Genomic DNA, 17,241 nt, shown 5'->3' with positions numbered 1-17,241 from the left:
TTTCTAACCATGAGTCTCTCTCTCTTTCTAACCCTGAGTCTCTCTCTACAACCATGAATCTCTCTCTACAACCCTGAATCTCTCTCTACAACCCTGAATCTCTCTCTACGTCCCAGAATCTCTCTCTACAACCCTGAATCTCTCTTCACAGCCCTGAATCTCTCTCTACAACCCTGAATCTCTCTCTACAACCCTGAATCTCTCTCTACAACCCTGAATCTCTCTCTACAACCCTGAATCTCTCTCTACAACCCTGAATCTCTCTCTACAACCCTGAATCTCTCTCTACAACCCAGAATCTCTCTCTACAACCCTGAGTCTCTCTTTCTTTCTAACCCTGAGTCTCTCTCTACAACCCTGAATCTCTCTCTACAACCCTGAATCTCTCTACAACCCTGAATCTCTCTCTACAACCCAGAATCTCTCTCTACAACCCTGAGTCTCTCTCTCTTTCTAACCCTGAGTCTCTCTCTACAACCCTGAATCTCTCTCTACAACCCTGAATCTCTCTACAACCCTGAATCTCTTTACCTCTATAACCTTGAATCTCTCTACAACCCTGAATCTCTCTCTACAACCCTGAATATCTCTCTACAACCCAGAATCTCTCTCTACAACCCTGAGTCTCTCTTTACAACCCTGAATCTCTCTCTACAACCCTGAATCTCTCTCTATAACCCTGAATTTCTCTACAACCCTGAATCTCTCTCTACAACCCTGAATCTCTCTCTCTAACCCTGAATCTCTCTCTACAACCCTGAATCTCTCTCTCTAACCCTGAATCTCTCTCTACAACCCTGCACCTCTCTCTACAACCCAGAATCTCTCTCTACAACCTTGAGTCTCTCTCTACAACCCTGAATCTCTCTCTATAACCCTGAATCTCTCTACAACCCTGAATCTCTCTCTACAACCCTGAATCTCTCTCCACAACCCTGAATCTCTCTCTACAACCCTGAATCTCTCTCTACAACCCAGAATCTCTCTCTACAACCCTGAGTCTCTCTCTCTTTCTAACCCTGAGTCTCTCTCTCTTTCTAACCCTGAGTCTCTCTCTACAACCATGAATCTCTCTCTACAACCCTGAATCTCTCTCTACAACCATGAATCTCTTTCTCTCTCTAACCCTGAATCTCTCTACAACCCTGAATCTCTCTCTACAACCCTGAGTCTCTCTCGCTTTCTAACCCTGAATCTCTCTCTACAACCCTGAATCTCTCTCTACAACCCTGAATCTCTCTCTACAACCCTGAATCTCTCTCTACAACCCTGAATCTCTCTCCACAACCCTGAATCTCTCTCTACAACCCTGAATCTCTCTCTACAACCCCGAATCTCTCTCTACAACCCTGAGTCTCTCTCTCTTTCTAACCCTGAGTCTCTCTCTCTTTCTAACCCTGAGTCTCTCTCTACAACCATGAATCTCTCTCTACAACCCTGAATCTCTCTCTACAACCATGAATCTCTTTCTCTCTCTAACCTTGAATCTCTCTACAACCCTGAATCTCTCTCTACAACCCTGAGTCTCTCTCGCTTTCTAACCCTGAATCTCTCTCTACAACCCTGAATCTCTCTCTACAACCCTGAATCTCTCTACAACCCTGAATCTCTCTCTACAACCCTGAGTCTCTCTCGCTTTCTAACCCTGAATCTCTCTCTACAACCCTGAATCTCTCTCTACAACCCTGAATCTCTCTCTACAACCCTGAATCTCTCTCTACAACCCTGAATCTCTCTCCACAACCCTGAATCTCTCTCTACAACCCTGAATCTCTCTCTACAACCCAGAATCTCTCTCTACAACCCTGAGTCTCTCTCTCTTTCTAACCCTGAGTCTCTCTCTCTTTCTAACCCTGAGTCTCTCTCTACAACCATGAATCTCTCTCTACAACCCTGAATCTCTCTCTACAACCATGAATCTCTTTCTCTCTCTAACCCTGAATCTCTCTACAACCCTGAATCTCTCTCTACAACCCTGTCTCTCTCTTTCTAACCCTGAATCTCTCTCTACAACCCTGAATCTCTCTCTACAACCCTGAATCTCTCTCTACAACCCTGAATCTCTCTCTACAACCCTGAATCTCTCTCTACAACCCTGAATCTCTCTCTACAACCCTGAATCTCTCTTTCTAACCCTGAATTATCTCTCTCTAACCCTGAATCTCTTTCTCGCTCTAACCCTGAATCTCTCTTTCAAACCTTGAATCTCTCTTTCTAACCCTGAATCTCTCTATAACCCTGAATCTCTTTCTATCTCTAACCCTGACTCTCTTTCTGTAACCCTGAACCTCTCTCTCTCTAACTGTGAATCTCTCTAACACTGAATCTCTCTTTCAAACCTTGAATCTCTCTTCTAACCCTGAATCTTCTCTAACCCTGAATCTCTCTCTCTAACCCTGAATCTCTCTTTCTCGCTCTAACCCTGAATCTCTCTCTATAACCCTGAGTCTCTCTCTAACCCTGAATCTCTCCCTAACCCTGAATCTCTCTCTATAACCCTGAATCTCTCTCTAACCCTGAATCTCTCTCTCTAACCCTGAATCTCTCTCTATAACCCTGAATCTCTCTCTCTAACCCTGAATCTCTCTCTAACCCTGAATCTCTCTCATAACCCTGAATCTCTCTCTCTAACCCAGAATCTCTCCCTCAAACCCTGGATATCTCTCTCTAACCCTGCATCTCTCTCTAACCCTGAATCTCTCTTTAACCCTGAATCTCTCTCTTTAACCCCGAATCTCTCTCTCTAACCCTGCATCTCTCTCTCTCTCTAACCCTGGATCTCTCTCTCTCTCTCTTTCTCTCTCTAACCCTGGATCTCTCTCTCTCTCTCTTTCTCTCTCTAACCTTGGATCTCTCTCTCTCTCTTTCTCTCTCTTACCCTGGATCTCTCTCTCTCTCTCTCTCTGTCTCTCTCTTACCCTGAATCTCTCTCTCTCTCTCTCTCTGTCTCTCTCTTACCCTGAATCTCTCTCTCTCTCTCTCTCTGTCTCTCTCTTACCCTGAATCTCTCTCTCTCTCTCTCTCTCTCTCTCTCTCTCTCTCTCTCTCTCTCTCTCTCTCTCTCTCTCTCTCTCTCTCTCTCTCTCTCTCTCTCTCTCTCTCTCTCTCTCTCTCTCTCTCCCTCTCTCTCTCTCTCTCTCTCTCTCTCTCTCTCTCTCTCTCTCTCTCTCTCTTACCCTGAATCTCTCTCTCTCTCTCTCTCTGTCTCTCTCTTACCCTGAATCTCTCTCTCTCTCTCTCTCTGTCTCTCTCTTACCCTGAATCTCTCTCTCTCTCTCTCTCTGTCTCTCTCTTACCCTGAATCTCTCTCTCTCTCTCTCTCTCTCTCTCTCTCTCTCTCTCTCTCTCTCTCTCTCTCTCTCTCTCTCTCTCTCTCTCTCTCTCTCTCTCTCTCTCTCTCTCTCTCTCTCTCTCTCTCTCTCTCTCTCTCTCTCTCTCTCTGTCTCTCTCTTACCCTGAATCTCTCTCTCTCTCTCTCTCTCTCTCTCTCTCTCTCTCTCTCTCTCTGTCTCTCGTACCCTGAATCTCTCTCTCTCTCTCTATCTCTCTCTCTCTCTCTCTCTCTCTCTCTCTCTCTCTCTGTCTCTCTTACCCTGAATCTCTCTCTCTCTCTCTCTCTCTCTCTCTCTCTCTCTCTGTCTCTCTTACCCTGAATCTCTCTCTCTCTCTCTCTCTCTCTCTCTCTCTCTCTCTCTCTCTCTCTCTCTCTCTCTCTCTCTCTCTCTCTCTCTCTCTCTCTCTCTCTCTCTCTCTCTCTCTCTCTCTCTCTCTCTCTCTCGCTCTCTCTCTCTCGCTCTCTCTCTCTCTCTCTCTCTGTCTCTCTTACCCTGAATCTCTCTCTCTCTCTCTCTCTCTCTCTCTCTCTCTCTCTCTCTCTCAAATTTCAAATTCAAATTCAAGCTGCTTTATTGGCATGAAAAACATTGTGTCAATATTGCCAAAGCAACAATGTATACAATATACATTGTAATACAATTAAAACAATGACAAATAATAATATAGAATGGCAGTAAATAATAATACAAAATTAAATATAAAAAATAGTAACAATAAAATGGTAACAGTCAATAGTCGAATGTAATGTATGGTGTAATGCACCACTACCACCACCACTATCATTAAACTGCTATCATTACCATTACCACCCATACCATTACTATTTGGAATGATAAACAACAATAATAATACTAATAACAATAACAGTAATAACAATAACAGTCATAATAAGTAAGTTACTGCTTACTATGCAGATGTTATTATTCAGTGTCCCTCAGGCTATGGCAGGCAAATACATATTTGGCTGCAAGAGGAGCCATTGCTCCTTCGCCCATGAGTATTTTTAGTTTTTCCTCTGAGTTTAATAAGTTAAAATTTGGAATAAATGTAGTCATTTCTGTGAATAATGAATCTCTTGGTGAGGAATATTTATCACAGTAAAGGAGAAAGTGCATCTCTGTTTCTACCTCCCCTGTCGTGCAGTGACCACATACACGCTCCTCTTTGGGTAGCCATGTCTTTTTATGTCTGCCGGTTTCTATTGCCAATCGGTGGTCACTCAGCCTGTACTTGGTAAGGATCTGTCTCTGCTTCGAATCTCTGACAGAGTAGAGATATTCAGCCAATTCATATTCTCTGTTTAGGTTTTCTCTCTCAATTCAATTCAATTCAATTCAAGGGGCTTTATTGGCATGGGAAACATGTGTTAACATTGCCAAAGCAAGTGAGGTAGGTAATATACAAAAGTCAAATAAACAATAAAAATGAACAGTAAACATTACACATACAGAAGTTTCAAAACAATAAAGACATTACAAATGTCATATTATATATATGCAGTGTTGTAACAATGTACAAATGGTTAAAGCACACAAGTTAAAATAAATAAACATAAATATGGGTTGTATTTACAGTGGTGTTTGTTCTTCACTGGTTGCCCTTTTCTTGTGGCAACAGGTCACAAATCTTGCTGCTGTGATGGCACACTGTGGAATTTCACCCAGTAGATATGGGAGTTTATCAAAATTGGATTTGTTTTCGAATTCTTTGTGGATCTGTGTAATCTGAGGGAAATATGTCTCTCTAATATGGTCATACATTGGGCAGGAGGTTAGGAAGTGCAGCTCAGTTTCCACCTCATTTTGTGGGCAGTGTGCACATAGCCTGTCTTCTCTTGAGAGCCATGTCTGCCTACGGCGGCCTTTCTCAATAGCAAGGCTATGCTCACTGAGTCTGTACATAGTCAAAGCTTTCCTTAAGTTTGGGTCAGTCACAGTGGTCAGGTATTCTGCCACTGTGTACTCTCTGTTTAGGGCCAAATAGCATTCTAGTTTGCTCTGTTTTTTTGTTAATTCTTTCCAATGTGTCAAGTAATTATCTTTTTGTTTTCTCATGATTTGGTTGGGTCTAATTGTGCTGTTGTCCTGGGGCTCTGTGGGGTGTGTTTGTGTTTGTGAACAGAGCCCTAGGACCAGCTTGCTTAGGGGACTCTTCTCCAGGTTCATCTCTCTGTAGGTGATGGCTTTGTTATGGAAGGTTTGGGAATCGCTTCCTTTTAGGTGGTTGTAGAATTTAACGGCTCTTTTCTGGATTTTGATAATTAGTGGGTATCGGCCTAATTCTGCTCTGCATGCATTATTTGGTGTTCTACGTTGTACACGGAGGATATTTTTGCAGAATTCTGCATGCAGAGTCTCAATTTGGTGTTTGTCCCATTTTGTGAAATCTTGGTTGGTGAGCGGACCCCAGACCTCACAACCATAAAGGGCAATGGGCTCTATGACTGATTCAAGTATTTTTAGCCAGATCCTAATTGGTATGTTGAAATTTATGTTCCTTTTGATGGCATAGAAGGCCCTTCTTGCCTTGTCTCTCAGATCGTTCACAGCTTTGTGGAAGTTACCTGTGGTGCTGATGTTTAGGCCGAGGTATGTATAGTTTTTTGTGTGCTCTAGGGCAACGGTGTCTAGATGGAATTTGTGGTCCTGGTGACTGGACCTTTTTTGGAACACCATTATTTTGGTCTTACTGAGATTTACTGTCAGGGCCCAGGTCTGACAGAATCTGTGCAGAAGATCTAGGTGCTGCTGTAGGCCCTCCTTGGTTGGTGACAGAAGCACCAGATCATCAGCAAACAGTAGACATTTGACTTCGGATTCTAGTAGGGTGAGACCGGGTGCTGCAGACTGTTCTAGTGCCCGCGCCAATTCGTTGATATATATGTTGAAGAGGGTGGGGCTTAAGCTGCATCCCTGTCTCACCCCACGACCCTGTGTGAAGAAATGTGTGTGTTTTTTGCCAATTTTAACCGCACACTTGTTGTTTGTGTACATGGATTTTATAATGTCGTATGTTTTACCCCCAACACCACTTTCCATCAATTTGTATAGCAGACCCTCATGCCAAATTGAGTCGAAGGCTTTTTTGAAATCAACAAAGCATGAGAAGACTTTGCCTTTGTTTTGGTTTGTTTGGTTGTCAATTAGGGTGTGTAGGGTGAATACATGGTCTGTTGTACGGTAATTTGGTAAAAAGCCAATTTGACATTTGCTCAGTACATTGTTTTCATTGAGGAAATGTACGAGTCTGCTGTTAATGATAATGCAGAGTATTTTCCCAAGGTTACTGTTGACGCATATTCCACGGTAGTTATTGGGGTCAAATTTGTCTCCACTTTTGTGGATTGGGGTGATCAGTCCTTGGTTCCAAATATTGGGGAAGATGCCAGAGCTAAGGACGATGTTAAAGAGTTTTAGTATAGCCAATTGGAATTTGTTGTCTGTATATTTGATCATTTCATTAAGGATACCATCAACACCACAGGCCTTTTTGGGTTTGAGGGTTTTTATTTTGTCCTGTAACTCATTCAAGGTAATTGGAGAATCCAATGGGTTCTGGTAGTCTTTAATAGTTGATTCTAGGATTTGTATTTGATCATGTATATGTTTTTGTTCTTTATTCTTTGTTATAGAGCCAAAAAGATTGGAGAAGTGGTTTACCCATACATCTCCATTTTGGATAGATAATTCTTCGTGTTGTTGTTTGTTTAGTGTTTTCCAATTTTCCCAGAATTGGTTAGAGTCTATGGAGTCTTCAATTACATTGAGCTGATTTCTGACGTGCTGTTCCTTCTTTTTCCGTAGTGTATTTCTGTATTGTTTTAGTGATTCGCCATAGTGAAGGCGTAGACTCAGGTTTTCCGGGTCTCTATGTTTTTGGTTGGACAGGTTCCTCAATTTATTTCTTAGATTTTTGCATTCTTTATCAAACCATTTGTCATTGTTGTTCATTTTCTTCGGTTTTCTATTTGAGATTTTTAGATTTGATAGGGAAGCTGAGAGGTCAAATATACTGTTAAGATTTTCTACTGCCAAGTTTACACCTTCACTATTGCAGTGGAACATTTTACCCAGGAAGTTGTCTAAAAGGGATTGAATTTGCTGTCGTTGCTATCGGTTACTCTCTCTCTCTCTCTCTGTCTCTCTTACCCTGAATCTCTCTCTCTCTCTCTCTCTCTCTCTCTCTCTCTCTCTCTCTCTCTCTCTCTCTCTCTCTCTCTCTCTCTCTCTCTCTCTCTGTCTCTCTTACCCTGAATCTCTCTCTCTCTCTCTCTCTCTCTCTGTCTCTCTTACCCTGAATCTCTCTCTCTCTCTCTCTCTCTCTCTCTCTCTCTCTCTCTCTGTCTCTCTTACCCTGAATCTCTCTCTCTCTCTCTCTCTCTCTCTCTCTCTCTCTCTCTCTCTCTCTCTCTCTCTCTCTCTCTCTCTCTCTCTCTCTCTCTCTCTCTCTCTCTCTCTCTCTCTCTGTCTCTCTTACCCTGAATCTCTCTCTCTCTCTCTCTCTCTCTCTCTCTCTCTCTCTCTCTCTCTGTCTCTCTTACCCTGAATCTCTCTCTCTCTCTCTCTCTCTCTCTCTCTCTCTCTCTCTCTCTCTCTCTCTCTCTCTCTCTCTCTCTCTCTCTCTCTCTCTCTCTCTCTTACCCTGAATCTCTCTCTCTCTCTCTCTCTGTCTCTCTCTTACCCTGAATCTCTCTCTCTCTCTCTCTCTGTCTCTCTCTTACCCTGAATCTCTCTCTCTCTCTCTCTCTCTCTGTCTCTCTCTTACCCTGAATCTCTCTCTCTCTCTCTCTCTCTCTCTCTCTCTCTCTCTCTCTCCCTCTCTCTCTCTCTCTCTCTCTCTCTCTCTCTCTCTCTCTCTCTCTCTCTCTCTCTCTCTCTCTCTCTCTCTCTCTCTCTCTCTCTCTCTCTCTCTGTCTCTCTCTTACCCTGAATCTCTCTCTCTCTCTCTCTCTCTCTCTCTCTCTCTCTCTCTCTCTGTCTCTCGTACCCTGAATCTCTCTCTCTCTCTCTATCTCTCTCTCTCTCTCTCTCTCTCTCTCTCTCTCTCTCTGTCTCTCTTACCCTGAATCTCTCTCTCTCTCTCTCTCTCTCTCTCTCTCTCTCTCTGTCTCTCTTACCCTGAATCTCTCTCTCTCTCTCTCTCTCTCTCTCTCTCTCTCTCTCTCTCTCTCTCTCTCTCTCTCTCTCTCTCTCTCTCTCTCTCTCTCTCTCTCTCTCTCTCTCTCTCTCTCTCTCTCTCTCTCGCTCTCTCTCTCTCGCTCTCTCTCTCTCTCTCTCTCTGTCTCTCTTACCCTGAATCTCTCTCGCTCTCTCTCTCTCTCTCTCTCTCTCTCTCTCTCTCAAATTTCAAATTCAAATTCAAGCTGCTTTATTGGCATGAAAAACATTGTGTCAATATTGCCAAAGCAACAATGTATACAATATACATTGTAATACAATTAAAACAATGACAAATAATAATATAGAATGGCAGTAAATAATAATACAAAATTAAATATAAAAAATAGTAACAATAAAATGGTAACAGTCAATAGTCGAATGTAATGTATGGTGTAATGCACCACTACCACCACCACTATCATTAAACTGCTATCATTACCATTACCACCCATACCATTACTATTTGGAATGATAAACAACAATAATAATACTAATAACAATAACAGTAATAACAATAACAGTCATAATAAGTAAGTTACTGCTTACTATGCAGATGTTATTATTCAGTGTCCCTCAGGCTATGGCAGGCAAATACATATTTGGCTGCAAGAGGAGCCATTGCTCCTTCGCCCATGAGTATTTTTAGTTTTTCCTCTGAGTTTAATAAGTTAAAATTTGGAATAAATGTAGTCATTTCTGTGAATAATGAATCTCTTGGTGAGGAATATTTATCACAGTAAAGGAGAAAGTGCATCTCTGTTTCTACCTCCCCTGTCGTGCAGTGACCACATACACGCTCCTCTTTGGGTAGCCATGTCTTTTTATGTCTGCCGGTTTCTATTGCCAATCGGTGGTCACTCAGCCTGTACTTGGTAAGGATCTGTCTCTGCTTCGAATCTCTGACAGAGTAGAGATATTCAGCCAATTCATATTCTCTGTTTAGGTTTTCTCTCTCAATTCAATTCAATTCAATTCAAGGGGCTTTATTGGCATGGGAAACATGTGTTAACATTGCCAAAGCAAGTGAGGTAGGTAATATACAAAAGTCAAATAAACAATAAAAATGAACAGTAAACATTACACATACAGAAGTTTCAAAACAATAAAGACATTACAAATGTCATATTATATATATGCAGTGTTGTAACAATGTACAAATGGTTAAAGCACACAAGTTAAAATAAATAAACATAAATATGGGTTGTATTTACAGTGGTGTTTGTTCTTCACTGGTTGCCCTTTTCTTGTGGCAACAGGTCACAAATCTTGCTGCTGTGATGGCACACTGTGGAATTTCACCCAGTAGATATGGGAGTTTATCAAAATTGGATTTGTTTTCGAATTCTTTGTGGATCTGTGTAATCTGAGGGAAATATGTCTCTCTAATATGGTCATACATTGGGCAGGAGGTTAGGAAGTGCAGCTCAGTTTCCACCTCATTTTGTGGGCAGTGTGCACATAGCCTGTCTTCTCTTGAGAGCCATGTCTGCCTACGGCGGCCTTTCTCAATAGCAAGGCTATGCTCACTGAGTCTGTACATAGTCAAAGCTTTCCTTAAGTTTGGGTCAGTCACAGTGGTCAGGTATTCTGCCACTGTGTACTCTCTGTTTAGGGCCAAATAGCATTCTAGTTTGCTCTGTTTTTTTGTTAATTCTTTCCAATGTGTCAAGTAATTATCTTTTTGTTTTCTCATGATTTGGTTGGGTCTAATTGTGCTGTTGTCCTGGGGCTCTGTGGGGTGTGTTTGTGTTTGTGAACAGAGCCCTAGGACCAGCTTGCTTAGGGGACTCTTCTCCAGGTTCATCTCTCTGTAGGTGATGGCTTTGTTATGGAAGGTTTGGGAATCGCTTCCTTTTAGGTGGTTGTAGAATTTAACGGCTCTTTTCTGGATTTTGATAATTAGTGGGTATCGGCCTAATTCTGCTCTGCATGCATTATTTGGTGTTCTACGTTGTACACGGAGGATATTTTTGCAGAATTCTGCATGCAGAGTCTCAATTTGGTGTTTGTCCCATTTTGTGAAATCTTGGTTGGTGAGCGGACCCCAGACCTCACAACCATAAAGGGCAATGGGCTCTATGACTGATTCAAGTATTTTTAGCCAGATCCTAATTGGTATGTTGAAATTTATGTTCCTTTTGATGGCATAGAAGGCCCTTCTTGCCTTGTCTCTCAGATCGTTCACAGCTTTGTGGAAGTTACCTGTGGTGCTGATGTTTAGGCCGAGGTATGTATAGTTTTTTGTGTGCTCTAGGGCAACGGTGTCTAGATGGAATTTGTGGTCCTGGTGACTGGACCTTTTTTGGAACACCATTATTTTGGTCTTACTGAGATTTACTGTCAGGGCCCAGGTCTGACAGAATCTGTGCAGAAGATCTAGGTGCTGCTGTAGGCCCTCCTTGGTTGGTGACAGAAGCACCAGATCATCAGCAAACAGTAGACATTTGACTTCGGATTCTAGTAGGGTGAGACCGGGTGCTGCAGACTGTTCTAGTGCCCGCGCCAATTCGTTGATATATATGTTGAAGAGGGTGGGGCTTAAGCTGCATCCCTGTCTCACCCCACGACCCTGTGTGAAGAAATGTGTGTGTTTTTTGCCAATTTTAACCGCACACTTGTTGTTTGTGTACATGGATTTTATAATGTCGTATGTTTTACCCCCAACACCACTTTCCATCAATTTGTATAGCAGACCCTCATGCCAAATTGAGTCGAAGGCTTTTTTGAAATCAACAAAGCATGAGAAGACTTTGCCTTTGTTTTGGTTTGTTTGGTTGTCAATTAGGGTGTGTAGGGTGAATACATGGTCTGTTGTACGGTAATTTGGTAAAAAGCCAATTTGACATTTGCTCAGTACATTGTTTTCATTGAGGAAATGTACGAGTCTGCTGTTAATGATAATGCAGAGTATTTTCCCAAGGTTACTGTTGACGCATATTCCACGGTAGTTATTGGGGTCAAATTTGTCTCCACTTTTGTGGATTGGGGTGATCAGTCCTTGGTTCCAAATATTGGGGAAGATGCCAGAGCTAAGGACGATGTTAAAGAGTTTTAGTATAGCCAATTGGAATTTGTTGTCTGTATATTTGATCATTTCATTAAGGATACCATCAACACCACAGGCCTTTTTGGGTTTGAGGGTTTTTATTTTGTCCTGTAACTCATTCAAGGTAATTGGAGAATCCAATGGGTTCTGGTAGTCTTTAATAGTTGATTCTAGGATTTGTATTTGATCATGTATATGTTTTTGTTCTTTATTCTTTGTTATAGAGCCAAAAAGATTGGAGAAGTGGTTTACCCATACATCTCCATTTTGGATAGATAATTCTTCGTGTTGTTGTTTGTTTAGTGTTTTCCAATTTTCCCAGAATTGGTTAGAGTCTATGGAGTCTTCAATTACATTGAGCTGATTTCTGACGTGCTGTTCCTTCTTTTTCCGTAGTGTATTTCTGTATTGTTTTAGTGATTCGCCATAGTGAAGGCGTAGACTCAGGTTTTCCGGGTCTCTATGTTTTTGGTTGGACAGGTTCCTCAATTTATTTCTTAGATTTTTGCATTCTTTATCAAACCATTTGTCATTGTTGTTCATTTTCTTCGGTTTTCTATTTGAGATTTTTAGATTTGATAGGGAAGCTGAGAGGTCAAATATACTGTTAAGATTTTCTACTGCCAAGTTTACACCTTCACTATTGCAGTGGAACATTTTACCCAGGAAGTTGTCTAAAAGGGATTGAATTTGCTGTCGTTGCTATCGGTTACTCTCTCTCTCTCTCTCTGTCTCTCTTACCCTGAATCTCTCTCTCTCTCTCTCTCTCTCTCTCTCTCTCTCTCTCTCTCTCTCTCTCTCTCTCTCTCTCTCTCTCTCTCTCTCTCTCTGTCTCTCTTACCCTGAATCTCTCTCTCTCTCTCTCTCTCTCTCTGTCTCTCTTACCCTGAATCTCTCTCTCTCTCTCTCTCTCTCTCTCTCTCTCTCTCTCTCTCTCTGTCTCTCTTACCCTGAATCTCTCTCTCTCTCTCTCTCTCTCTCTCTCTCTCTCTCTCTCTCTCTCTCTCTCTCTCTCTCTCTCTCTCTCTCTCTCTCTCTCTCTCTCTCTCTCTCTCTCTCTCTCTCTGTCTCTCTTACCCTGAATCTCTCTCTCTCTCTCTCTCTCTCTCTCTCTCTCTCTCTCTCTCTCTCTCTCTCTCTCTCTCTCTCTCTCTCTCTCTCGCTCTCTCTCGCTCTCTCTCTCTCGCTCTCTCTCATCCCTTCCCCACCTCCATACCTGTTGCATCCTTCCCAGCCCTGCTCCTCCGCCTACAGCCACTATGGGTAGTCCAGTCTGGGCAGAGACAAACTCTAACATGGGGGCCAGGGGTCCCCAGGCGGTGGGTGGTGGCCTCTCCTCCTCGTAGACCAGGCCCTGTAGGGGCCTCGCTGCCAGCAGGTCACACAGCTGGGACAGCAGAGTCTTAGGACTACTGTCATTCACCTGAAGAGGAAGTCATGACAGGGATAGGTTAGCTTGCATTATACACGGACTACAACATGATCTGAGGATTACAGTCATTCACCACATGATCACATGGTAACAACAATACATATATAGAGAAAGACTTTGTGAAACTTTTCGTGAGAAAGCAGATAAACAACAGTAAGGGACAGTACAGTGTACTACTGTCTTACCACTACTATCAACGAGAGAGAGAGAAATCAAAGAGAGTGATAGAACAGAAAACAGAGACAGACAGGTGTGCAGATGGACTACTGGCATTCATCTGGACACGGAGCCATGATGAGTAAGGTTACGTTACAATGTATGGCGAACACATTGGCGGTGTTGATTATACCCATACTAGCGTACTACATACTTAAACTCCATACTATTCACTCACCGTTGCATTCTATTTAGCATGTACCATTTAGTAAAAAGTATGCAGTATGCCACAGCTGCAACTCAGTAGCGGCTCCTGATTGGCTGAGTAGGTGGGGCAGGGCAGAGTGGGTGGATATTTTCTAAATTCAACAGACATGCATTACATTAACCAGCCTGATAATAGTTAATTTCCAATTGGATTATTTCTCTAAACTCTGAATGGAATAGGAATGGAGTTATAGGCCTACTCAGGCTGGTTATAGGAAGATTATCACATTTGACCTACACCGTAGTAGACCATATAGCCAATCTATCCTGTTTAAAAAGGACTAAAGACAGAAACAGATTTGGTTCCGTTTCAACATAGTTATTAGTGAAACCAAAGTGTTGTAGCATGTATAAAGGAAATCAACCAGCCTAGTAGTACACCCAAACTTTTCAAATGTTCAAATCAAAGGGCTATTGCACATAAAACGTGGACAGTCGGGTGCATCGCAAATCTAGAACCGCTGGACAGCAACATAATAAACTAAAGCACTGATCATTGAGAATGAGATGAAGGCTTGACCCATTCATTAAATCATTAAATAGATAGCCACGCCTACAACACTGACACAATCCATATATTCAAATCAAAAGGCCTGATTAATATGGCATCAATAACACAGCCACATCCCAAGTCTGGGTATTCAGACACCGCCCGTGTGTGAACACACAAAACCACACAGACAAAGAGTAGAAGGATAAGACACAGGAAGCAGGGAAACAGACAGACAGGGTCTGAAGTGAAGTGTCCCTCTCTTACCTGGGGTGAAGTAATGACAAGGCGATCGGTTAGATAGAGTTCAATGACAAGGCCATCGGATACATAGAGTTTAATGACACGGCCATCGGATACATAGAGTTTAATGACACGGCTATCCGTTACATAGCGTTTAATGACAAGGCTATCGGTTAGATAGAGTTTAATGACAAGGCTATCGGTTACATAGAGTTTAATGACAAGACTATCGGTTACATAGAGTTTAATGACAAGGCTATCGGTTACATAGAGTTTAATGACAAGGCTATCGGTTACATAGTGTTTAATGACACGGCTATCGGTTACATAGTGTTTAATGACAAGGCTATCGGTTACATAGAGTTTAATGACAAGGCTATCGGTTACATAGAGTTTAATGACAAGGCTATCGGTTACATAGAGTTTAATGACAAGGCTATCGGTTAGATAGAGTTCAATGACAAGACTATCGGTTACATAGTGTTTAATGACAAGGCTATCGGTTAGATAGAGTTCAATGACAAGACTATCGGTTACATAGAGTTTAATGACAAGGCAATTGGTTAGATAGAGTTTAATGACAAGGCTATCGGTTACATAGCGTTTAATGACAAGGCTATCGGTTACATAGAGTTTAACGACAAGGCTATTGGTTACATAGAGTCTAAAGACACGGCTATCGGTTAGATAGAGTTTAATGACAAGGCTATCGGTTACATAGAGTTTAATGACAAGGCTATCAGTAAAATAGAGTATAATAACAAGGCTATCGGTTACATAGAGTTTAATGACAAGGCTATCGGTTACATAGAGTTTAATGACAAGGCTATCAGTAAAATAGAGTATAATAACAAGGCTATCGGTTACATAGAGTTTAATGACAAGGCTATTGGTTACATAGAGTTTAATGACAATGCTATCGGTTACATAGAGTTTAATGACAAGGCTATTGGTTACATAGAGTTTAATGACAAGGCTATCGGTTACATAGAGTTTAATGACAAGGCTATCAGTAAAATAGAGTATAATAACAAGGCTATCGGTTACATAGAGTTTAATGACAAGGCTATCGGTTACATAGAGTTTAATGACAAGGCTATCAGTAAAATAGAGTATAATAACAAGGCTATCGGTTACATAGAGTTTAATGACAAGGCTATTGGTTACATAGAGTTTAATGACAAGGCTATCGGTTAGATAGAGTTTAACAACAAGGCAATCGGTTACATAGAGTTTAATGACACGGCTACTGGTTAGATAGAGTTTAACGACACGGCTATCGGTTAGATAGAGTTTAATGACAAGGCTATCGGTTAGATAGCATTTAATGACAAGGCTATCGGTTAGATAGCATTTAATGACACGGCTATCGGTTACATAGAGTTTAACGACAAGGCTATCGGTTAGATAGAGTTTAATGACAAGGCTATCGGTTAGATAGAGTTTAATGACAAGGCTATCGGTTACATAGAGTTTAATGACAAGGCTATCGGTTACATAGAGTTGAATGACAAGGCTATCGGTTACATAGTGTTTAATGACAAGGCTATCGGTTACATAGAGTTTAATGACAAGGCTATCAGTAAAATAGAGTATAATAACAAGGCTATCGGTTACATAGAGTTTAATGACAAGGCTATCAGTAAAATAGAGTATAATAACAAGGCTATCGGTTACATAGAGTTTAATGACAAGGCTATCGGTTACATAGAGTTTAATGACAAGGCTATCGGTTACATAGAGTTTAATGACAAGGCTATCGGTTACATATAGTTTAATGACAAGGCTATCGGTTACATAGAGTTTAATGACAAGGCTATCGGTTACATAGAGTTGAATGACAAGGCTATCGGTTACATAGAGTCTAATGACACGGCTACTGGTTAGATAGAGTTTAACGACACGGCTACTGGTTACATAGAGTTTAACGACACGGCTACTGGTTAGATAGAGTTTAACGACACGGCTACTGGTTAGATAGAGTTTAACGACAAGGCTATCGGTTAGATAGAGTTTAATGACAAGGCTATCGGTTACATAGCGTTTAATGACAAGGCTATCGGTTACATAGCGTTCATGCAATGGTAGAAGAGCAGGTGAATTAAGGAAACGCTTTCAGTTTCTCTCATTTAGACACAACAGCATGACGTCTCTTTACCTTACAGGTTAGCACTGTGGCTCCTATAAGTCCTAGATCTATAGTACTGACAGTATGACATAGAGTTGGCTATATAACATGTGTCTCAGATAAGGATTGGGCCCTATATGAATGTAATCCATTATTCCATTACTATGATGACTCTAAACCCTAAACAAGCCAGCTCTGACCCTTGAATCCATCACTGTCTTCCTTCCTATTCCACCCTCACTGTATTCCCTGGACCTCCCACCACACCGCCCCTACATTTTCCCCTTATAATAATCATAATACATGGTACTTATATTTGGCCCAATCCATTAGTGTCAGGTTAAGGTTCAGGCTGTAATGAATGGATCCATTATCACCATTACTACTATTACCCCCCAGAACAGCACAGTCTTGTCTCACCTGGAGCCAGATGACGTTAGCAGAGCCCCACTGGGTGATCACGCTCTCCCCCAGGGAGCTGTGTGCCCGGCCAAACCCAGGGTAGAGCACCCTTCCCCCGGGCCCGGCCGCCGCCTCTACCTGCACGCTGGCCCCCGCGTGGATCACAGCGATGTTGAAGTTCATTATAGTCCCCGGGTCTCTCTCCCGCTCCCGGGGGCGGAGCAAGAGGTGTGGGGAGGGCGTGACCGGTCCTGCCCACTCCGCCAGGGCCAATAGGAGAGAGAGGGTGGGTATGGCGACCATTGCAATAGATCAACCAACCGTGGAAGGGGTAGGGGGCAGAGGGGGGAGGCGAAGCTGAAGCGCACTGAGAGAGGGTGCCTATGAGAGAGAAAGAGACAGAGCGAGAGAACGAGAGAGAGAGAACGAGAGAGAGAAAGAGAGAGAAGAGTTTAGAAGACAGATGTTCTTGCAACATTCTCCCAGAATTGTAAGTTTGTTCACATCAGGAATGGCCTACACAGAGGGTGCAAAGCAAAGAGAGCGAGAGGGATGGAGAGAGAAGGGGGAGGGAGAACAAGA

The 17,241-nt window shown here is 42.3% G+C and overlaps 1 protein-coding gene across 1 annotated transcript in view; it reads right to left on the bottom strand.

Annotated features, from left to right (window-relative positions):
- The window catches only part of LOC139572564 (glutamate receptor ionotropic, NMDA 2D), a 229,668-nt gene that overhangs the window by 175,825 nt on the left and 36,602 nt on the right, over positions 1-17,241 (bottom strand). The window contains exons 2-3 of the mRNA XM_071395274.1: positions 16,678-17,040; positions 12,758-12,964 (exon numbers count right to left, since the gene is read on the bottom strand). Of these exons, the coding sequence (XP_071251375.1) occupies positions 12,758-12,964; positions 16,678-16,962 (492 nt within the window). The 5' untranslated portion in view covers positions 16,963-17,040. The remainder of the gene's footprint in view (positions 1-12,757; positions 12,965-16,677; positions 17,041-17,241) is intronic.

The sequence above is a fragment of the Salvelinus alpinus genome, chromosome 4 (genome assembly GCF_045679555.1).
Source record: "Salvelinus alpinus chromosome 4, SLU_Salpinus.1, whole genome shotgun sequence".
NCBI lineage: Eukaryota > Metazoa > Chordata > Actinopteri > Salmoniformes > Salmonidae > Salvelinus > Salvelinus alpinus.
The sequence above is the reverse complement of the archived record's forward strand: the minus strand, read 5'-3'. Positions and strand labels throughout refer to the sequence as shown.